We start from the raw sequence: 23,315 nt of genomic DNA, 5'->3' as shown, positions 1-23,315 counted from the left end.
ACCGTACATTCAGGGAGTTAAAAGAAATAGTAGGACATCAAGATATTTAAGTGACAGCTGTACAGAGATTGGTCCTGAGTATTTCATTATATACTTGTATTCTTTTTATTTATTCTTTTTATTTATTCTTTAAAATGTGCCAGGAAACATTCCATTATTTTTCATTAATACTTTAGCCAAATACCCTGAAAAGGTGCTACTGGCCATTTATACTTGAAACTTTTTTTTTAACTTATGAAAAATTCCAGGACTTCCCTGGTGGCGCAGTGGTTAAGAATCCGCCTGCCAATGCAGGGGACACGGGTTCGAGCCCTGGTCCGGGAAGATTCCACATGCCGTGGAGCAGCTAAGCCCGTGCGCCACAACTACTGAAGCCCACGCGCCTAGAGCTCGTGCTCCACAACAAGAGAAGCCACTGCAATGAGAAGCCCCCGCACGACAACAAAGAGTAGCCCCCACTCAACGCAACTAGAGAAAAGCCCGTGCACAGCAACGAAGACCCAATTCAGCAATCAATCAATCAATTAATCAATTCCAAGCCCTTAGAGTATAAAATAGGTAATGAATGCCCATATATCCATCAAATAGATTTAACACTTATCATTTTGCTTGATTAATTTTTTGCTGAACTATTTCAAAGTCCAGATGTAATAATATTACAACTCCTAAATTCTACAGTATGAATAAAGACTTTTTTTTTAAACATAATCACAATATCGTTATCCCACCTTACAGAATTTGTCTTTCTTTTAGAGATGCAAATTCTGATCAGAATTACGGGTAAAGTAAATGGTCAGTACTTTAACTCTTTAGGGCCTTAAAGGGATAGGAAAAGATGGGCATTACTGAGAGAAAATCAAGGAAATCCATTAAAGATCATGATTCTTGAGTTGAATCATTCTGGTGTTTAGATTCACTTAAAATGCACCTTCACTGTTATCAGCCAACCCTATTCATCATCAGGGTTGGAGGGGAGAAAACTGGAGGTGGGTTTTCTTAAACCAAAGTCTATTGATGCTCGAACTAGAGTGGCACCCTTTCAGACTCTTGTTTTCATATAGCTACATAGGAGAACTCAGCAGAACTTTTTTTTTTTTTTTTTAAATGAGGCCCCTTTTGGGAGCCCAGTGCACACTGGACAGACTCGATTTGACTCTTTGGGTGCATTTATTTTTTTCGTAACAGGATAGTGTCAACCAACTGGTTAGTTTTTGATTTCTCTCTATATTGCAGTAAGGTGCTTGCTTGCTGGTAAGAGTAATTCCTTGGGAGGTTCAAGAATTGCACACTTGCTTCTTTATTTTACTGTGGCATTTGACGTTGTTGGGTTTTCCCTCTTGAAATTCTCTCCTCTCTTGGTTTTGGATGCATCATTCTCTACTGGTTCTCACATTTTCTCTTGATCTGGGTCTCCCCACCCCACTCCACCCCACCCCACCCCACCCCATGCATGAATAAGAAGCCTCTGGAAGCCGCTAGCAGCAGCTTTACGATGAAGCTGACACTTTGGACTATAGAATGGAAAGAGCGGGTCCCTGATGACACTCTTGAGCTGCTGGGCCTGCCCGTAGCATACTCTGGGACCTTGTGGATCTTTGGGTTTATCGTACTTGGAGTTCAAGCACCTGGATGTGTATATTCATGTCTTTTATCAAATACGGAACATTTTACCCAGTACTTCTTCAAATATTTTTTCTCTGTCACCAGGGAAAATCATTAGACGTCTCTTGGCTTCAGTTTTCTCAGTTATAAAATTAGGATAATAATGGCTGCTCTCAAAGTTATTTGGCGGTGGCAGGGGTGGGTGTTTGGTGGTGTGGTATAATTTCCTACTCTGAATTTATAAACACATTTTCTATTTTTCTTCCTAAGAAATTGTGTAATATTTATTGCCTTTTGAATTTAAGCCTTTATTCTGCTTGGAACCGATTAAAAATACGATGATAACCAGGAATTCAATTTCATTTTTTTTACATGGAGATAACTGATACAGCACGTAACGTACATAGAAGAGTCTGCCCTGTCTCTCTGAGCTGCAATGTCAGCTGTGTTGTAAATCAAGTTTCTGTGAGTCTGTGTGTATTTTTCTGGCTACTGTCTTCTGGTTCATCAGTCCGTTTGTCTGTCCCTGCACCATGATCACATTATCTTAATTTGTTTGTAGAAGCTCTACATGTTCTCTTGCTATTTACTCAGATTCTTAATCTTTTGTTTCTTTAAACAGATTAATGAAATAGAAATTAAACACACAGGTAGAGGATTATTAAAAGCTGTTTCTCTGAAAAGCTTAATGAGATAAAAGCCAATTCTAGCACAAGGAAAAGAGAATATAGACATAGTAGGAATGGAAAATACTGCAGAGGTTAATCATTAATGCAAGGATATTATGAACAACCCTGTCAATTAAAATTAAATGTCCATGTACCAGCCAACCTTTACCCACTGCATTGACGTTCCCTAATATCGTTCTGGAATGTATTTCCTCAAAAGCCAACCTTCTCAGAAGGAACCACTATCAAGAATGTGGTGTTGAGGGACTTCCCTGGTGACGCAGTGGTTAAGGATCCGCCTGCCAATGCAGGGGACGTGGGTTCGATCCCTGGTCGGGGAACTAAGATCCCACATGCCATGGAGCAACTAAGCCCGCGTGCCACAACTAGCGAGCCCATGTGCCACAACTACAGAGCCCACGTGCTCTGGAGCCCGCACGTCACAACTAAGATCCAACGCAGCCAAAAGTAAATAAATATTTTTTTAAAAAAACAAAAAACTGCCATTAAAAAAAAAGGAATGTGGCATTGATCATTTCTGTGCATTTATTTATGCTCTGCGTATGTATATGTCACCCCTCTGTGGAAGGTGTCGCATACAGTGTAGGTCTTCAGCCTCCTTTTATCTTCTTTTCATTTGTGGGTTTCATGTGTGTTGGAAGACTGAGTTCAGCCATTGTTAATTGTGTGGGATTCTGTTTCATAAATATACCACAGTTTATTCATTTTCTTATTAGTGGAAACTTAGGTTGTTTTTCTATTAAAACAATGCTGCTATGAATATCTTACATGTGGTCTGTAAGCGAGGGTTCCTTGGGATAATACCTACACAATCGCTGGCTTGTACATATACCCGCCTTCAGCCTCACCAGAAGTTGGCAAATTGTTCTCTGGAGTAGCTGTTGTTTACTTGTTTAACTTGATTTTTTTTTTCTTTCAGTGCCTGAAGACCTCTCATTAGAAGAGAGAGAAGAACTTTTAGACATTCGTCGAAGAAAAAAGGAACTTATTGATGACATCGAGGTAAAAAAATGTCTTTTAGTTTTTGCTCTTAGGTAAAATTGTAAATCAAGTCGTTTGCAGAGACGTGGATGGACCTAGATACGGTCATACAGAGTGAAGTAAGTCAGAAAGAGAAAAACAAATATCGTATATTAACGCATGTATGTGGAATCTAGAAAAATGGTACAGATGATCTTATGGGCAAAGCAGAAATAGTGACACAGACGTAGAGAACAAACATGGATACCAAGGGGGAAAGGGTGGGGGGTTGGATGAATTGGGAAATTGGGATTGACATATATACACTACTATAAAACAGATAACTAATGAGAGCCTACTGTATAGCACAGGGAGCTCTTCTTGGTGCTCTGTGGTGACCTAAATGGGAAGAAAATCCAAAAAAGAGGGGATATATGCACATGTATGGCTGATTCACTTTGATGTACAGCAGAAACTGACATAGCAGTATAAGGCAACTATACTCCAATTAAAAAGAAAAAAGGATAAACAACAAGGTTCTACTGTAGAGCACAGGGAGCTATATTCAATATCCTGTGATAAACCAGAATGGAAAAGAAAAGGAAAAAGAATATATATGTGTGTGTGTGTGTGTGTGTGTGTGTAGCTGAATCACTTTGCTGTACAGCAGAAATTAACACAGCATTGTAAATCAACTATACTTCAATAAAACAAATTTTTTTAAAAATTGTAAATCAAGTAGCTTCATGAAAATGTAAAAAAGTGGGGATTTAGTATGCGTTTATCCGAACCATATGGAGAGGCAGAGCGTAAGAGTTACCCAGGCTGGTGAAGCAGAGCTCGTGCTCACGGGGCGGCGTGGACTCATTGGAAGAGAAGTCATGCCTGGAGTCACGGGCGAGCGATGTGTGACTCTGCAGTCACGAAGGGCGTCTTCACACGGCAGTGGCGCCTGCACACGTACTGCTCCCGGAAGGCTACGGCGAGGCCGCGCTTCGTCTACCAGGGTCCCTGGCATGCTGCCTGGCACATGGTTGGCACTCAGGTGTCCTTTGAATGATGGAATAAACATATATTGAGTTCTAGCAATGCACCGAGCACCTACTAGCTGGTGGGAGTAGAGTGACGGACAAGACACAGATAGCCAACCGTTGCACTTTCCACACTTGTGTGCTCAGAGGACAGGGTGGAGGGGGTCCCGTGGGAGACCCAGAGGAGTCAAGCCACAGTCTCCGAGTCGGAGCGTCTGTAATAGCTGCAGAAACGATGCAGAGGGGCAGCGCTCGCGGCTCCCGTCTGGGGCTTCCTCGGGAAATCGACTGCACGTGTGGCTGCTCCCTGGGAAGCTTCCTAACCGTTGTCCTGCCAAAGTCAATGTGGCCTCCCCGGCCACTTGCTGCAGAACTGAGCTGTGTCCAGACAGTAGCTCCTTTCTAGGGGCTCACAGTTTGAGCCTGAAGTTTCTTGGCACCTGAGATCATAGGGTCTGAATAAAAAATCTCTTTGTATTTGAGAGATAATCCATGAAACTTTTTCTTCTAAGGTTACCCGTCATTCTCAGAAAAATCAGATAACCCAGAACGTGTGCTTTGGTTGAAGAATAAGAACATATTGTAAGGCTGACGTTCCGATTTGGACGTTAGTAATAATAGTGCCCATGGAGACTCGTGTAGCTCCAGCGACCTCACTTCTGAGTTGAGGATGCCGAGGCCCAGGAGGTCAGAGCTGTCTCAACCAGTAAGCGGTAGGGAGTCTGTCCCTTCTGGGGTCCTTGGCCTGTCTGAGGGCCCCAGGCAAGATCGTTGTCACCTCCTGGGCTCTGTCCACAGTGCCTCGTCTCATGGAAAGTGACAGAGATCATCCTGAGACGGTGGTTGGAGGCCCGATACTGACCTGAGTTTAAGCCTCGCCCCAGGTCTTCCCAAGAAGTCAGGTGCCGGCGAAGGCAGGTGGGCATGTGTGGGTGACGTATAACGGGACTCATTGCTTTCCTTTTGCTGTTTGTATCTTTTTACACCTGTGATGTTCTCCCCAGGGTCCCTTCTTGATTTTACACACACACACTCCAGGATCTGCCTACGGGAGGATCTGCCTGCGGGGCCCCTCTGCTCTCGTTCTGATGGGAGGTGGACAAACAGTAATTTTGTTTGCTCATGAGTTGGCGTGGCTCTGACTACGAGACTCTCTGTGTCCATAAGCAGTGCTGGTTTCTCCATACCTGTGATGTCCCGATGAGACCTGAGGGGGCCTTGCACCTGGGGGGCTAAAAGTTCTCTGAAGGTGGAGACCCCCTCTCTCACCCCCACATCGCTTTCTTTCTTTCTCGACAGAGGCTGAAATATGAAATCGCGGAAGTGATGACGGAGATCGACAACCTCACGTCCGTGGAGGAGAGGTGAGCAGCTGTGGCTGCACCTTCAGGTCACCCTCCAGCCGAGCTCGCGACGCTGTGGTGGCCACGGCGGAGCGGGCTTTGGGGCTAGGCGGGGGCGGGGAGCCTGTCGGGGCCTCGTCCTCCTCCTCTGCCCCCCTCATCTTCCCTGCTTCTCCCCTCCCCACGTGGTCCAGTTCACCGTCAGGCCTTGTAGTTGAGGAAGCCGCGCAGGCCCCTCAGAACACCCTGCCCAGACATGACCTTTCTGTGTAACAAGAAGCTCTGCTTTTGCTGAACAAGTTAGCAACTGTGAAAGAAAAGAGCTGCAGTGGCCGTACCTCTGCTGCTTCCACCTGGGCAGGGGGACCTGGGGGCCTGTGCCCTTTCCTTTCCCGAGCTGTCCTCTTGGGAGGGGACGTGAGCTCCCGGTGCTTTGTGCAAACGTCCAGTAACGACTTCTTAATTCGTTCAAACGCACAGCAAAACTACTCAGAGGAACAAGCAGATAGCCATGGGAAGGAAGAAATTCAACATGGATCCCAAAAAGGTAAGAGAACGTCTTCACTTTTCTGGCCTGTGAGAGACGGATGGATGGATTGACCGATTTTAAAGACGTGCTCCCTCTTGGACAAGGGTGGGCATGTACCTCATAAAGACACTGAGCTGATGTTCAGTTTTACCACAAAGGGAGCTCCTGATGAGCGGGGGCAGCAGAAGTCCCTGGACCAGAAGGCCTTTGTTTGGGAAGTTCCGAGTCGGAGCTGGCCTCACAGGAGCTGCCTGACGCTCAGTTCCTTGGTTCCTCCAGGCCGAGCTTTTTGCTGGCCCTCAGGAGCCCCAGGCCAGGGAGTCACATGGCCCATCGGGGCAGAGATGGTAGATTTTATGGTCTAGGGGGTTAAAAGGTTCAAGGGAGAGGTCTTCCTTCCTTTCATTTACCTTAAAAAGAAGACATCTGTCTGAAAGACCAAGCGACTCCAGATTTAAGCCAATATCTTGGTCTTTCCTCAAGTTGGATTTTCTAGGAAAGCACCCCCCAAGAAATGAAACCTGCAACATGTAGCATCTTGTTTTTGAGATTTGAGCTAAAGGACCTATTAGCTGAACCTGTAAAGCTTTGTGGAACACATGGCTCAGTCGTAACATCGTTTTGGTTTTGAGAAGAGTGGACCTGATCAGCCGCTAAGGTTCATGGTCTAGGAGAGGAGAGGAGAGACGTTGTCCACAGAGAGGTGGCCTCAGGCCCTCCCTGCCGGTGACTTCATTCCTCACTGGTCTTTTTTTTGTTGTTGTTTGGTTGGTTGGTTGCACCAGATCTTAGTTGCGGCAGGTGGGCTCCTTAGTTGTGGCATGCGAACTCTTAGTTGCGGTATGCATGTGGGATCTAGTTCCCTGACCAGGGATCGAACCCTGGTTCGATCAGTCCCCCTGCATTCGGAGTGTGGAGTCTTATCCACTGCCCCACCAGGGAAGTCCCCTCACTGGTCTTTAATTTGTGTTCACGTCTAACATCTTCCTTGTTTTTCCTGGCGTCTCTGTACTAATTACTTAGTTATTTGTTCATTCGGCAAATGTTTGCTGATGGCTGGAATTACACTGCGCAAGATCTCAGATCTGTAAATTTACATCTGTAGGTGCAGGCACAGTTGCAGATGTTATTTAAAGATATACGTACCACTTTTCCCTATTCAAGGTTTGCAAATTTGGGTTTTGTCAAGATATTAGCAGGGCTGCAGCACAAGAGGGTCTCTGTTTAACTCGGGTACTCTGGCCACTGTGAAAGTTTTCCTGTTGCTTCCTGATTCTCTGCTTACAGGGTATAAATCAACTCCAGGTTGTCAGTGAGAACAATTCAAATTGTGAATTGGGTAATAATTTGATATTTGGGATTAGTAACAGTCTTTTTTTTTTTAAGAAGTTGAGTGTAGAGTAGAATTATCAGCAGATGTAATAAGCATTGGAAGCATCTCAGGAGAGAGACGGTCTAACAAGAGGACGTTTTATAAACGGGGCCTTAAATTTTCAAGTGCAGTGCAGGGTAGCACGCCGTTCAGTTCATGGAGAGATTCAGATCTTCTCTCGAAACAGACAAGTTTCGAGTGGTACCTAAAGTCCTCACCATCAGGGTCTTGCCTGTTGTCTTATTTCACATACACTGTGTGTCAGATTTACAATAATAATGGCTAACATTTATCGAGAAGTAGCTCTGTCAGGAGCTGTGCTAAGGAAGCATGTGGCCTGGTAGACTTTAGTCCCTGTGACGACCTCCTGAGGGTGGTTCCATCTTAATTCCTGTGTCACAGCTGGGGAGCGGCCAAGGAGCACAGAACCCGACTGAGACTCACGCCTGGAACTGTGGTGCTTCCTGGGCTCTGGCAGACTCTGGGGTTGGTTCGTAGGTGGCCTTGAGCCCAGCCTAGGTGGCCCAGGCCCCTGGCCAGCCCCGTGGTGTCTGCTGGCCCGTCTCGGACATGGGTGTTTCATCTGCTGTGCCTGGGCTGCGGCGAATTGCACCACAGGCTTCGTCTTGTGTTACTGTTCACCTAAAAGAGTTTTTGAAATATTAATTCTTGGTTCCATTTGACAACTTACTTGTAATTATGTTGTGTGAAAAAACCACTTGACACATTTAGTCTGCATGTTTGCTTTTTCTGGGAATAATTATCAAAATTCTCTGGTTTTGTAGACTTGGTTTCAGCACTTGTAGTCAATGCCAGCCGTCATAACAAAATACCGTACACTGGGTGCCTTAAGCCACGGATTAATTTTTCTCACAGTTTTGGAGGCTAGACGTCCAAGATTATGGTGAGGTTCTGGTGAGGACCCTCTCCCTGGCTTGCAGACGGCTGTCCAGTTGCTGTGTCCTCACATGGCAGAGAGGGTCAGACTCTCTGGCATCTCTGCTTATAAGGACACTGATCCCATCAGACCAGGGCTCTGCCCAAATTACCTCATCGAACCCAAATCACCTCCCAAAGGGCCCACCTCCTAATACCATCATATTGGGGATTAGGACTTCAACATGGGAATTTCAGGGGACACATGCATTCAGTCTGTAACAGCACCGGATGATCTCACAATTCAAACTTGCGTCTCCGCCGTGGCCCAGGCCCCTATTAAACCACGTGACATTGTGAAACACGAGGCTCTTGTCAGAGTGAATTCGTTCTTTCAGGCCAGGAGGAAGATTTAAGTCCCAGAGCGATAACACACTGAGCAAGGAGCTTTGGCTTGTTCGGGTATGGGGATACCCAGGAGTAGCACTTGGGTTTATAAATACAGAAGAGAGACGGTTGATGAGATCAAGGAAGCTGAAAACACTCGGTAGACTCTCCCTTTTATTCCCAGCTTCCTAGAAGTGCCTTTAAAAACATAATACATTGGGCTTCCCTGGTGGCGCAGTGGTTGAGAGTCCGCCTGCCGATGCAGGGGACACAGGTGCGATCCTTGGCCCTGGAAGATCCCACATGCCACGGACCAACTAAGCTTGTGTGCCACAACTACTGAGCCTGTGCTCTAGAGCCTGTGAGCCACAACTGCTGAGCCCGCGTGCCGCAACTACTGAAGCCTGCACGCCTAGAGCCCATGCTCCACAATGAGAGAAGCCACTGCAATGAGAAGCCCGCGCACCGCAACGAAGAGTAGCCCCTGCTTGCCGCAACCAGAGAAAGCCTGCGTGCAGCAACGAAGACCCAACACAGCCAAAAATAAATTAAAAAAAAAAAAAAAAAGAATCCGCCTGCCAATGCAAGGGACACGGGTTTGAGCCCTGGTCCGGGAAGATCCCACATGCCGCAAAGCAACTAAGCCTGTGAGCCACAACTATTGAGCCTGCGCTCCAGAGCCCCTGAGCCACAACTACTGAGCCTGTGTGCCACAGCTACTGAGGCCCACGTGCCTAGAGCCCCTGCTCCTCAACAAGAGAAGCCACCGCAATGAGAAGCCTGTACACCGCAACCAAGAGTAGCCCCCGTTCGCCACAACTAGAGAAAGCCCGTGCACAGCAACGAAGACCCAAGGCAGCCAAATAAATAAATTTTAAAAATAATAGTAAAAAAAAAAAAAAAAATTTAAAAAACCTTTAAAAAACAAAAGAAACCGGAGTGGAGGAAATATTTCAAAAAAAATATTGGAATATTTCAGAACTAGATTAAGATCAAGTCCTCAAATTCAAAGGGCTCACCAAATGCCAAGCAGGGTACATTTCTTAAAGACCTATATGCATAGATGTATTGAGTAAGATATCAGGAAACCTGTGGATTAAGAGGAGTGTAGGAAATTTGCAGGAAGGAAAGAGCAGATTCTCTGAGAAGAAACAAAATCACAGCAAGCTCGTCATCAGCGGCAGCGAATCAAGGACAATAGGGAAATCGTGTTTTCCGAAGTCTGGGGAAAAGTGATTTAAATTAACCACTAAGACCTTCTCTGAGCGCCAGAAATGGAGTAGTTGGAGTAGTACATCTCTGATCGGGAGGTGAGCCCAAGGGCGAGATGTGGGATTGAAAAAAAGAAGAGCAGAGAGACCAGAAGAACTTACAGTTAAGTCTACATAGTGATTGTTGTAAGAATACTTTTGAAAGCTAAGTCCCAGATTATCTCAATATGTAAGTAGCAAGAAGGAAAGGAAGGAAATTAAAAGCTGGCTAAGGTTTTCTGGACGTTGGTAGATGAATATAAGTTTAAAAATTTGTTAAAATTAAGAGTCGCCACTAAAAATAGCAATAAAATCGGACTTCTGAATTATTAGCGTTTACCTGATGTATCTGTTTTCTAGGGCTGCCATAACAAACCGCCACAACCTTGGTGGCTTCAATCAACAGAAACTCATTCTCTCGCAGTTCGGGAGCCAGGAAGCCCGAAATCCAGGTGTGGGTGGGGCCTGTTCCTTCCCGAGGCTCCAAGGGAGCCTCTGCTGCAGCCTCTCTCGCAGCTCCCGGGGCTGCCAGCATCCTTGCCCGTGGCTGCATCCCTCCCGGAGTGTGACGTCTCCTCCTTTCTGGACAGGGGTGCGTGTCCTCAGGCCGAGAGCAGGCCTCTTCCTCTGCTCGGTCTCATTCCCTCCCAGGTGCAGCCAGCCCCTTTCTCCTTTGCAGCTGCTCTCTCTGCCTGTGGCCTGGGCTCACGCCAGTGGCTCCGTGTTTTCCATGACCAGGGAGGGCCTCTGTCTCTTGCACAGGGAGCTCAGGCTTCCCTCGGGGCCTCCTCTGCCTGCCTTATGTGACGTTTAAGCACAGAAGGGATCCCCTTGTGCTGAGCCTGTCTGCCTTCCCAGATCCTGGGAGGTGGTTAGATGGCACTTCCTCTCGGAGAAGTTTCCGAGTGATTGGGGAGGGTTGGGTTTTAGAGCAGGTCGTGTGCACCTGGAAGAACCCAGGAAAGCCTCATCCACAGCCCGTTCAATTCTGGGGGACATAGGCTGAGGGGGTTGCCGGGGCCCCTTGGCCGCAGAGGTTGCCGGTCGGATGACTCTGCAGACAGCCGGCAGGGTGGGGAGAGAGCAGGGTCGGAAGGATGCAAGACCCTCTTGCAGCCTCGGCCCCGCTGAGGACACACAGCCAGGTAGCATCCGCAGAAGGGAGGCTGGCCGCTGGGCCACCACCCTCACTGGTATCACAGCCGAAGTGGTCACGAAAGACCAGGCCAGAACTGTCGCCCCGATGTGAGCCTCGATCCCCCAGGGAGCCTCTGCTTCTGCTGGTCCCTTTGTCCCCGACCTCTGGCTCCTGGGAGGCCCTCTCCCCTGCCCCTACCGTGTTGGGAGCGGCAGAGTCTCCCGTCTCCACCCACAGCCAGCCCGTGAGTCCTCACGACAAGGACTCCAAGGGCTCCATCGAGGCAGCCGGGGGCAGCTCTGCCTCTGGCCTCGTGGCAGGGCTCTTAGGTCAGACTCGGAGCCTCTGCCCAGCTTCACAGAGCTCCCCTCCCTCACAGAGCCCTGAGGGCATCCCCAGCCCTGCAGTCTCCCCTCGCCTTGCTCCATGGGCACCTGGGTGTGGCATCGTGTCCCCTGAGTGAGTAGCGCCAGCACCGCCCTTGTCCAAGGCCTTGTTTTCCGGAATTTGGGTGAGGACAGTTGCACACCTAGGATCAGATGCTTTGTTCCAGTGTGGAAGATGATACCCAGGTGGCTGTACCCACTTAAGCTCCCACCAGAAATATAGGGCAGTTAATTTAAGATTGTCAGACTTACTGTTTTTTTTTGGTAAACTTTTTTTTTTTGAAGAATAACATGGTGCACAAATTTTAAATGTACAGCTTGAAGAATTTTAACAAATTTAAATACTCATGTAACCACAACCCAGAACAAGACGCAGCTGTGGAACATTACAGGGCACCTTCCTGGCGTCTCCTCCTAGGGAATGAATTCTGAGCTATCAGCATAGATGAGCGTTACCTTTTAAAAAATTTACGTAGGTGGAATTAAAATATGCTGAGTCCTTTTATCCATGTCACGTCTGTAGATTCATCTGTGCTATTGTTTGTTCCGTCTCGTGCTGTAGTCTTCCATCGTGTGAATGTGCTGCAATGTACTTGTCGGTTCTCTTACTGACCCACTGTTGGGTTGTTTCCAGTTTTTAGAAATTCTGAATGAGGCTGCTGTGGACATTCATGTGTTTAAAAAAATGAATAGACCCTTCAGATGCATTCATGGGGCATGAGGGATCCCTGGTCTTGGGCCCTTAGGCTGTTAGCTGCATTTGTAGAAACAGCTTCTGGGCAGAATTCCCTCTTCCCTTACAAGCTTTCCAACATGTATTTTGAAACCAGCTCAGAAGCTCTGCCCGAGGTAAATTTTTGCTATTATTAGGGCTTCCCGTGAGACAGAGAAGCGATAGTTCGGGCCCAGCAGCCCCTCTGCAGCCGTTCATAGAGACTGTTGGGCTGGTCTCCGTAGGTCCTTCCACGGGTGTGGATTTGACTGCTGTGTGCTCAGTGGCATGGTGACTGGTCACCTGTTCAGCCACAGGTGGCAGCACATCCGTGAAGACAGCTTATGCAGCGGGCTGTCTTCTCACGGCGGAGGTGGCCGCAGGGCGTCGAGTAGCTCCCGGGTGGCAGGACTGGGGTCCTGTGTGCTTCCCAGCCTTTCCCTGTACGCCGGCTGCAAGGGCTCCTGCCATCACATCTGCATTCAGGGCAGGAAGGAGGAGGAAAGAGCTGTCAGGTCCCCTTTTATCAGGAAAGGAGCAGCTTTCCTGGGTCCTCCTCACAGACTTCATCTCTGTTTGACCAGATCTGTTCACAAGGTCATTTCTGGTTGCAGAGGAGTCTGGGAAGGGGGGCTTGGGATGGGTGTTGGGTTGGTCAACCATGTACGATGTGTTCCTGTCGCACACAGCACAGATCCTTTTCCTGAGCTGGGGAAATTCGGTGTCATTGTTCCTTCTGCCTTTATAATCTCTAATAACACTTAGAACGGTTTGTTCAGTAACTTGTTTGTCTCTTAGCCTGTTCATTTGCCAGGAGGCGTGGAGATGCTTTTCTCTGATGGGCAACATGTGTTACGGTGATGTGAGAATCCCATCGTGCTCTTGCATTAGTTTTGCCGTGTCCGAACCAGTAAGGTCACGACACTAAATGTATTTATCTTTGAAATACGAGTCTGGTGACCCTCCTAACCGGTGCTTCCTTTTTATGCTCCTATTCAGGGAATTCAGTTTCTAATAGAGAACGACCTGCTGCAGTGCTCCCCGGAGGACGTGGCCCAGTTCTTGTATAAAGGGGAAGGCCTGAATAAGACGGTGATCGGGGACTACCTGGGTGAAAGGTGAGTTCAAGGGCAGGGGGCAGCCTGCCCACCCGGGCCGACCTTTGCGTCAGGGTCTATCACGTGGGCTCTGGGGGTGGCTGTGCTGGCCGAGCGAGTCCAGCGCAGCCACCTCCTCCCCTGTGCCCTTGTGAGCAGAGAGGTGTGGGTGTCCTGGGGCTGGGCGGGGTTGCTGTTCCTCTGGAATCCTCTGCTCATCCAGGAAACCAGGACAGAACCAAGAATGCCACTGCCTCCCGCTCCTTGCTTCGGAAAGCGTCTTTGGTTGTTGGGCACAGAAATACCTGGATCTCTCAGCTGTCGCCTTTCTCCTGTTAGTTGGGGGTATGAGTAAAGGTAGAAGGTTGTTATTTTTTAAATGGAGAGCGGCCAGTCAGGCTTACTTCCTCAACCTTCTCCACTTAAAAGTCCACTGACTCTGCTTAACAGAGGGCAGGGCAGGAGTCCTCAGGCAGCGCATCCCCTGAATGTGTCAGAATAGACTTGGGCAAGGAGCAGACAGCAGTGTTTTTAAACAGAAGGCCAGCAGTCGCTCAACCAACGTGGTTTCTGTTTCGAGCTTTTCATTAAAAATACTTGATCAGAAGTGAAGAGCAGAACACTTCCCAGCTCACTCTGTGAGGCCAGTGCTACCTGATACCAAAATCAAAGACATCACAATAAAAGAAGTCTACAGACCAATATCACTTACGACTGTAGAAGCCAAAATCCTCAACTAAATACTAGCAAATCAAATCCAGCAATATCGAAGAAGGATTATGCACCAGAACCCTTGAACAGCATGGGTTTGAACGGTGCAGGTTGACTTGTATGTGGATTTTTTTCCGTAGCAAATACTACAGAACTACGTGATCCACGGTTGGTTGAATCTGCGGATGCAGAACCGTGGAGATGGAGGAACCCCGTATGTAGAGGGCTGTGTGAGTTTACACACATTTTCAACTGAGTGGAGGGTCGCTGCCCCTAACCCCCATGTTGTTCGAGGGTCAAGTGTATTCATTATCCTGTGAATGCCAGGTTAGTTCAACGTACGCAGGTCAGTTATCAATAGATGGCGTATCAGTAGAATAAAGAGCAAAACCCACACGATCATCCCAGTAGATTTAGGAAGAGCATCTGACAACACTTACTGCTTCATAATAAAAACACTCAGACTAGGAAGAGAAGGGAACTTCCTCAACATCATAGAGGGCACCTGTGAAAACCCCACAACTTCATGCTTCCCCCTTAAGATCAAGACTCTTCTCAGCACTTCCATTCGACTTGGTACTGGCAGTTCGAGCCAAGGCAGTTAGGCAGGAAAATGAAATTAAAGGCATCTAATTTGTAAAGGAAGGATTAAAACCGTTTCTATTTGCAGATAACATAATCTGGCATATGGAAAATCCTGGGGAATCACTAACAAGCTGTTAGAACTAGTAATTTCAGTAATGTTGCAAGATATCAGATCAATGTACAGTTTCACTCATATGTCTATACAGTAGCAATGAAAATGCTAAAAAGGATATTATAAGAAAACAGCTCCATTTACAGTAGCATTAAAAAGAATAAGACACTTAGGAATAAATTTTAACAAAAGAAAATTTTTACTCTGAAAACTGTAACGTATTATTGAAAAAAATTAAAAGATCCAAATAAGTGGAAAGACTTCCATGTTCATGGATTAGAAGACTTAATATTGCAAAAATGGCGGCACCTTCCACATTGATAAACAAATTTAACACGGGACTTCTCTGGTGGCGCAGTGGCAGGGACACAGGTTCGAGCCCTGGTCCGGGAAGATCCCACATGCTACGGAGCAACTCAGCCTGTGCACCACAACTACTGAGCCTGTGCTCTAGAGCCTGTGAGCCACAACTGCTGAGCCGGTGTGCCCCAACTACTGAAGCCCATGCGCCTAGAGCCCATGCTCTGCAATGAGAGAAGCCTCCGCAGTGAGAAGCCCACGCACCGCAACGAGGAGTGGCCTCTGCTCGCTGCAACTAGAGAAAGCCTGTGCGCAGCAACAAAGACCCAACGCAGCGAAAAAATAATTAACTAAAAAAATTGTTTTTAATTAAAAACAAACAAAACAAATTTAACATACTCCCTAGCAAAATCTGAGCTAACTTCTTCATAGAGGTTGACAAGCTCATCCCATAATTCATGTAGAAATTCAGGGGAGCCAGAATAGCCACAACTGTCTTGGAAAAAAAAGAACAAAGTTGGAGAACTTACACTTGCCCGTTACAAAACAGACTAAAGCTACACTAATCAAGACAGTGTGGTATTGGCATAAGAGTAGAAGGAAAGGCCATGGAATAGAATTGAGAATCCAGAAATAAACCCTCATATATACATCAACTGAGGGGCCAACACAATTCAGCGGGGTAACGAATGGTCCTTTCAGCAAGTGGTGTGGGGACCGCTGGACAGCCACCTGCAAAAAGAGTGTCACTGGGTCACTCACCATATACAGAAATTAAAGTGGGTCAAAGACCTAAGTATAAGCACTTAAACTATAAAACACTGAGAAGAAAACACAGGGGTAAATCTCTGTGACCTTGGATTAGGCAAGGGTTTCTTAGATGTGACAGCAAAAGGAAAAAGTAGAATCATCAAATTTCAAAACATCTGTGCTTCAGAGGACGTCCTCAAGAAAGGGAGAAGACAACCCAGAGAATAGAAAATATTTGCAGGTCATATATAAATGCGATGAAGACTTGTATCTAGTATATAAAAAGAATTCTTACAACTCAATGAGACAGATAATTGTAAAATGGGCCAAGGATCTGAGTGGACAGTCACCCAAAGAGGATATATGCATAGGCGTATGCTAAGGCCAATAAGTGTATGATGAGATGCTCAACGTCAGCAGTCATCAGGGAAGTGCAGCCCAAGACCACAGTGAGACAGCACTTCATATCCGCCGGGATGGCTGTAATTAAAGATGATGGTAAATGTTGGTGAGGATGTGGAGAAACTGGAACCCTCATACACCGCTATATAAAAAATGGTGCAGGGCTTCCCTGGTGGCGCAGTGGTTGAGAGTCCGCCTGCCGATGCGGGGGACGTGGGTTCGTGCCCCGGACTGGGAAGATCCCGCATGCCACGGAGCGGCTGGGCCCGTGAGCCATGGCCGCTGAGCCTGCGCGTCTGGAGCCTGTGCTCCGCAACGGGGGAGGCCACAACAGTGAGAGGCCCGCGTACCCCAAAAAAAAAAAAAAAAAAATGGTGCAGCCACTTCGGAAAGTAGTTGGCAGTTCTTCAAAATGGTAAACTTACCATGTGATCCAGTAATTCTACTCTAGTTACAAACCCAAGGGGGAAAAAGAAACTTGCATGCACAAAAAGCTTGTGCACCAATGTTCACAGCCACATTACAGCCCCAAAGTGGAAACAATTCAAATGTCCAGCAACTGACGGATAAAGAAAATGTGGTCTCTCCATACAATGCAATGTTATTTGGCATTAAGAAGAAAGGAAGTATTGATACATGCTACAACATGGATTTAAAACATTCAAAACATTATGATGGGAAAAGAAGTCAGTCACAAGAAGGCCACGATGTTGTGTTATTCCATTTTATATGAAATGCTCAGAATTGGCGGATTTATAGAGACAGAAAACGGGTTGCCTGGCGCTGGGGCACCGTGAGGATTGGGAGGTGATGGTTCAGGTGTGGGCGTTCTTTCTGGGGGAATGAAAATGTTCCAGAATTGCTCGTGGTGATGGTTGCACAGATCTGTGATATACTAAATATGCTAAAAACTGTTGAATTATACACTTGAAATGGGTGAACTATATAGGTTGTGAATTATGTTTCCACAAAGCTGTTTTTTAAAAAAATGGAAGGGTCTCCTAGGAGTTCAGGCACCGAGTCTAACAGGCACCTAGCACAGGACAACGTGCTAGGAGGACCAGAGTCTGAGTGACTCCCCGGCGTCCTCTGGCTGGTGTGCGACTACAGAGATTAAATTAACTATGACGTTAGTATAATGCGCGGTCTGGCAGTGCCTGCAGATTTGTAGTCCAAAAATATGGGAGCTTCCCTGCTGGCACAGTAGTTAAGAATCTGCCTGCCGATGCAGGGGACACAGGTTCGAGCCCCGGTCTGGGAAGATCTCACATGCCGCGGAGCAACTAAGCCCGTGCGCCAGAACTACTGAGCCTGTGCTCTAGAGCCTGCGAGCCACAACTACTGAGCCCACGTGCTGCAACTACTGAAGCCCGTGTGCCTAGAGCTCGTGCTCTGCCACAAGAGAAGCCGCCGCAGTGAAGAGTAGCACCCATTCGCTGCAACTAGAGAAAGGCCGCACACAGCAATGAAGACCCAATGCAGCCAAAAAAAGAGAAAGAAATGAAGTCCTGGCTCCGTGCCAGGCACTGTTCTAGGCGCTTGGGTGGCGTTGGTACCTCCATTGTGGAACTGCGTTGGCTGCAGTAATACAGACAGTACATAACAAGCAAACTAAATAAGCAAACATGGTATGTCAGAGGTGACCAGGGCAAAGGGACCGCGGAAGAGCTGGGCGAGTGGGTAGCAGTGTGACAGGCTGGTCAGGGCGTCCGACTGGGGCGGCGGCACCTGTGTGGGGATGCGGGGAGGGGCGGATGTGCTCAGGGTGATGGGAAGTGGGGGTGTGGAAGGCTCCCAGCGGGGGAGGGGCAGGGCTGTGTGTTCCGTCTGGAGCAGATGGTCCCCGTGCAGAGCGAGCGGCAGAGCGCAGGCGGGAGCGGGGAGGGTGGCTCTGGCCAGGCTGGTGGCTGCTCAGGAGGTGAGAGGCGCTCAGGCTCTGGCTCTGAGGTCCAGGGAGAGCTGGGGGGAAGGTCTGGCAGGGGTGATGCGGCGGTGAGAGGCTCCGGGCTGTGGGCCGAGCCGCCTGGGAGGTGGGGCATCGGGGCGAGGAGCTTGCGAGGCCTGGTGGACGGTCAGGTGGAGAGCTCTGGAGAGTGGCCTGGCCTGCAGGCAGTCCCTGGAGGGCTGGCGCGGAGGTAGAATTTAATTCTCAGGACTGAGGCCCCCGACACCGCCCTCCAGCGAGGGATGGGTGGAGCCCCCCTGCCTTGGGGGGCTTCACACTGGCTGCAAGCTGAGCACTGAACACCTGTGAGCCCGGAGCCGCCGCTCCTCCTCTCCGGGTGGAGGTGGCGGCCTCACTGCGGGGCTCCCTGTGCTCCGGGACCCTGCTGTGTGCCGTCTTGCCTTTAACGCGGACTTTACAACAGACCGCTGTGCTGGGTCACAGGCCTGTCCCTGGCTGCACAAATCTGTACCCCAGCCTGCCTGCCACTCCTGTGGTGCTCAGCACGCTTGCGCGCACGCACGCACGTGTACACACACCCACCCGCCCCGAGCGTGCCCTTTACGAAGTCTCGCGGCCTTTCAGCAGGACACCAGCTGGTGGGTGCAGTGTTGGACAAACCAGGGCCCGAGAGCCAGTCTTTCCAGTGGGCTGAGCGCTCACTGCTTCCTGGGAGGGTCCCATCCACACCCCTTTCTGCACACCCAGGGCTTGGAGCCCCAGGGCCCTCAGGCAGCAGCCCCACACCTGCCACCAGCTCATCTCAAAGAAAAAGGAGGGGGTGAAGTTGCAAAGCGTACTTTGTGCTGGGGCCTCTCCCCACCTTGGGTGTCATCCTTAGCACTCGGGTGGTTGGTGTCGTCGCAGTCACGGGGTGCTGAGCCGCAGCCGGTCCTTGCTGTTGACAGGTCATGGGCCTGGACCTGTGGAGGTGAGCATCTTCAGGTGAGGCCTGGCCTGCTCTCCCGGGAGGGCGAGTTACAGGTGTCCCCATGGTCGGTGGGAGCGGCTTGGAGTTAAAATGCCAGTGTGTTGAACTGCCGCTGTTGTGTCATTTCAGTTTTTTCTCACGCTGAGTTTCGTTTTGAAAAGCTAGCTATTGACGTAAGGCATTACTTCTCTTCCAAACCATCCTTTCTGGGCCCAGGACTGGGCTTTCTGCCTTACGACCCTGGAGGAGTTGCTTCCTGTCCCTGAGCTTCAAAATCCCACCCGGGAGGTGGGAACGAGATCAGCACCTGCCTCGTGGCGGTTTTGGAGGTTGAGGATCTGTACCAAGCACCTGGGTCAGTGCCTTACGGGTCAGTGCCTTACAGCTCAGTGCAGGGAACTCGGAACGTTGGCCATCAGGCTTGTATTTGGGGTCTTACCCTAACTCGTACTGATGGTGAAGTAAACGCTTAATGTCCTACTGGGTCTCCTTTGTTTTCAGCCTGAAAACAAACGCACAGTGAAAAATACCTGATCTTTTAGTTAGTCATGTGACGATAAAAACCATGAAAACTTGCTTTAGGAAGTGTCGTTTAAAATTATTGAAATAACATGCAGTGAGGCTGTAAAATACATTTTCTTTCCTAGGGATGAATTTAACATTAAAGTTCTTCAAGCTTTTGTGGAACTCCACGAGTTTGCCGATCTCAACCTTGTACAAGCCTTAAGGTGAGTGTTTCATCACCTGCTCTTGTGCAGAGGGAGGGAGGGTGGCCCAGCGGTGCCAGGTGACCCACTGGCAAGCTAAGGGCCTCTGCAGAACTGCAGCCTGGTGGGGAGGGTGGGGAGGGGAGAGGGGGGGAGGGGAGGGAGGTGGGGGGTGTCGGGCCACGCCTGAATCCTTGTGGCCTCTGGTCCTGCGTTCCATTCACAGTTGCTTTGCTTTTCCATTTTGTGTGATATTTGACAGTTGTGGGCGTGCCTCCTTCCCACTTCTGCGCGTGGTCTCAGTGCCACCTGGGCACGGGCCCACTTTACGCCACATTTGGCCTTGAACACCAACCGTGTGGACACCCAGCGTGTGCCTGAGAGGGTGTGGGTTTCCTGCCATCGGAGGCCACCCCTGGCCCCAGCGTGCCCGACGGGCACCTGGCTGGTCCTGGTCTGGCCTTTCTCCTCCGTTCCCTGCCCCAGCTCGAGCCTGTTTCCTTGTGGCCGTTTCCCCACCTGTGGACCAAGGTGGCAGCCGTGTTGCTGTCTGACACTCGCATCTGTGGGCTCAGTCCCTGGCCTCGGCTGAAGGACACGGGTTCCAATCCTGTAGCCGTGGTTCAGGAGTTTTAGATTCAGTGTTTGAAAATGGTGTCACGGAGAGGTGCAGGCTTGGCGAGCCTGGGGTGCATCCACGTGGATTCTGTTCCTCTGGGTCAGTGTCTGGCCCAGAGCCGTGGGGGCTCCCGACTCACTCCTGCAAGTGGGTGGCGGAGCACAGACAGCGGCCGTGCCACTGTGTCCCGTGGGTCCCCGCACTCCACCCGCAGCCCCGACTGGGGCCTCTAGGCGCGGAGGCGCCGCCCAGCCGGACCGTGGAGATCCCATGTCCCCCTGGTTCTCGTCCCCCTGCAGGCAGTTCCTGTGGAGCTTCAGACTCCCGGGCGAGGCGCAGAAGATCGACCGCATGATGGAAGCGTTCGCGGCTCGCTACTGCCTGTGCAACCCCGGCGTCTTCCAGTCCACGGGTGAGCGCGGGCTGCGGGCGCCGGGCACACGCAGGGGCGTCCCGCGCTGGGCCAGCGCTGACGCCCCGCGGCCCTGACTCCCCCCAGATACGTGCTACGTGCTGTCCTTCGCCATCATCATGCTCAACACCAGCCTTCACAACCACAACGTGCGCGACAAGCCCACGGCCGAGCGCTTTGTCACCATGAACCGCGGCATCAACGAGGGCGGGGACCTCCCTGAGGAGCTGCTACGGGTGAGCCCCCGCGTCCCCTGTCCCCGATCTCTATGCTCAGGAGCGTCAGGCTCAGCTCAATGGCAGCGGCACCAGGTCGTTTGTTTCACGGCGTCTTAACAGGGTCTCTGGGCCCCGTGTTGGGGGGGGTGACGCGGGGGCGGCCGTTCCTCCTTCGCCTGAGTCCCCGCGCCCGCCGCCTTCCCTCCTCGCAGAACCTGTACGAAAGCATCAAGAACGAGCCGTTCAAGATTCCCGAGGACGATGGCAACGACCTGACGCACACGTTCTTCAACCCGGACCGGGAGGGCTGGCTCCTGAAGCTGGGTGAGCGGCGCTGGGGGTGGGACCGAGCCGAGGCCCCTCCTCCCGCGGCAGCAGCCCCAGCGGTGTCTCCCCGACCGGAGGCACGAACGCTCCACGGAGCATCCCACGCGCCCTGCCAAGCGAGGCCATTCTGCCGGGGCCGCACGCGGTGCCCGTCCCAGCAAACTGCCCCCCCTAGTGTCCAGATAAGCCCACGGCAGTTTCTGTAGCAGAGGCAGGCGCCGCCACCCCGGAACCTGCCGCCTCTTGGTTTGGTGTGGCTGCTATTTGATGAGCGGTTTAAATGTGCCTTCTTGTTGTTTTCCTTCTGCTTGTGGCTCCCACCTTTCTGTTCTGTGACGGGCTGTCCCTGCTTGTTCTGCGTTAGGAGGTACGTACCCAGTGGCTTCCTGCCCCTTCCCAGCTTCTCTTTCCTCTCCTTTCTCTCTGTCGGTTTGTGTGAAGCTCTGACTTGGCTGTCATCCATCTGGCCCTTGTGGCTTCGGACGTGCTGGGGTCACCTCATCCTCCTTGCAGGGTGCGGCGGCCATGACGCCCACCCGGGGCTGGGTGAGGAGTGAGGGACCGGAGGCGCGTGGGGATGCCCAGGGGGGACAAGCTCACGCCTCCGTGTCCTCAGGGCCTGAGCGCGGGAGGGCTAAATCACCTGCTGCCCACTCAACGGGCGGTGCATGTTTGCACCACCTGTGTAGAGTCCAGCAGCGTTTTAAGGACTTCATAACCACTGACAAACAAGTAGGATAGCATTTTTATTTTCTGGGCAATTTTAGGAATTGGTAGGGGTTTTTTACTCTGGTCGGGGTTGGGATTTCCACCTTCCTGTGACATTGGAGCCTGAGAGATCTGACACATCATCCAGGCACTGTGCAAACACCGGGCCCTACGGAGTGCTGGTGATTTTTTGCCTTTAACTGAGAGAGGATAAGCATGGGCCTGGTGACAGTGTGACAGTGTGGCGGGCGTGGGGGTGCACAACGCCGGTCAGCTGTTCTGATTTGGCGTCTTGCTCTGACCTTCCTCTGGCTGCGCCAGGGTTTGGAAGAGTTCTGGATCTTGGCCTAAAAACCCGGAACTGTAGCCTTGGACTTGAATGGCTGAGTAACCTTCCAGAGGCACCAGATTTTGAGATCCCATGCAGCCTGTGGTCCCGGGGTGAGGGCAGAGGAAGGTGCCCAGAAGAGCACTTGGGCCCTTCCTGTTGCTGTGTTGCCAGCAAGTGTCCCCCTCGGAATGGTGACAGCATAAGCGGGCCCGGCAGCCAGTGTGCCCCAGGGCCAGCGGGGATGTGGCTGGCTCTGGAGACTGAACAAAATGAGTGACAACAGGCCTGTGACCTGATTGAGCAGATAAGCGGGCCACAGCGCCAGTGCACAGAGCACCGTCACAAACCGCAGGGCTGGCTGGCACCCAGCGTCTGCTGCTTCCCTGCTCCCGAGGCCACGCACTCGTGTCCTCGTTAAGGCTACAGAGCTGGTGATGGCGCAGCTCACACCTGGAGCCCGGAGCCTTGGCTCCCGAGGCCGCTCTGCTCTCAGGGCTGTTAGCGTCCCCAGGGGGATCCCAGCACACTGGTGGCCCATCTGCACTCCAGACTTCTGCCAACAGTTCTGACGCTGGCCAAGCTGCTGGGAAGGGTCACTGGGTATCAGTCCCCGAGGGACCGAGGAGGCGGTCTGTCTGCAGGAAGCAGATGTGGAGGCTGCGTTGGGTTGGGCCTGGGTGCAGCGCCTATGCTCGGTGAGGACACGCAGCCCTGGGCCCCTGCATGGCCTGGACACGTGGGCAGAGAAGCCAGAATTGTGGCCACGCATGTGCTGGGATAGGAACGGAGATCGCAGTGTGACCTTGCTTGGTTGTTTCTCATCGTGAGTTAGAGGACACTGCACTTTGAGGAGGCCCGGGTGCCCCGCCAGAGCAGAGCTTGGTG

At 50.5% G+C, this 23,315-nt stretch overlaps 1 protein-coding gene across 4 annotated transcripts in view; it reads left to right on the top strand.

Annotated features, from left to right (window-relative positions):
• Positions 1 to 23,315, top strand: part of CYTH3 (cytohesin 3) — an 89,528-nt gene that overhangs the window by 60,818 nt on the left and 5,395 nt on the right. For all 4 annotated transcript variants that reach the window (XM_029219559.1, XM_029219560.1, XM_029219561.1 and 1 more), the window contains exons 2-9: positions 3,211 to 3,293; positions 5,582 to 5,646; positions 6,106 to 6,172; positions 13,275 to 13,393; positions 19,756 to 19,836; positions 20,734 to 20,846; positions 20,934 to 21,082; positions 21,277 to 21,388. In XM_029219559.1, coding sequence (XP_029075392.1) covers positions 3,211 to 3,293; positions 5,582 to 5,646; positions 6,106 to 6,172; positions 13,275 to 13,393; positions 19,756 to 19,836; positions 20,734 to 20,846; positions 20,934 to 21,082; positions 21,277 to 21,388 — 789 coding nt within the window. The remainder of the gene's footprint in view (positions 1 to 3,210; positions 3,294 to 5,581; positions 5,647 to 6,105; positions 6,173 to 13,274; positions 13,394 to 19,755; positions 19,837 to 20,733; positions 20,847 to 20,933; positions 21,083 to 21,276; positions 21,389 to 23,315) is intronic.

The sequence above is a fragment of the Monodon monoceros genome, unplaced genomic scaffold (assembly GCF_005190385.1).
Source record: "Monodon monoceros isolate NGI ecotype Baffin Bay Population unplaced genomic scaffold, NGI_Narwhal_1 Super_Scaffold_13, whole genome shotgun sequence".
In the NCBI taxonomy this organism is placed as follows: domain Eukaryota; kingdom Metazoa; phylum Chordata; class Mammalia; order Artiodactyla; family Monodontidae; genus Monodon; species Monodon monoceros.
Note: the sequence above shows the minus strand (reverse complement) of the source record. Positions and strands in the feature narration are given on the sequence as shown.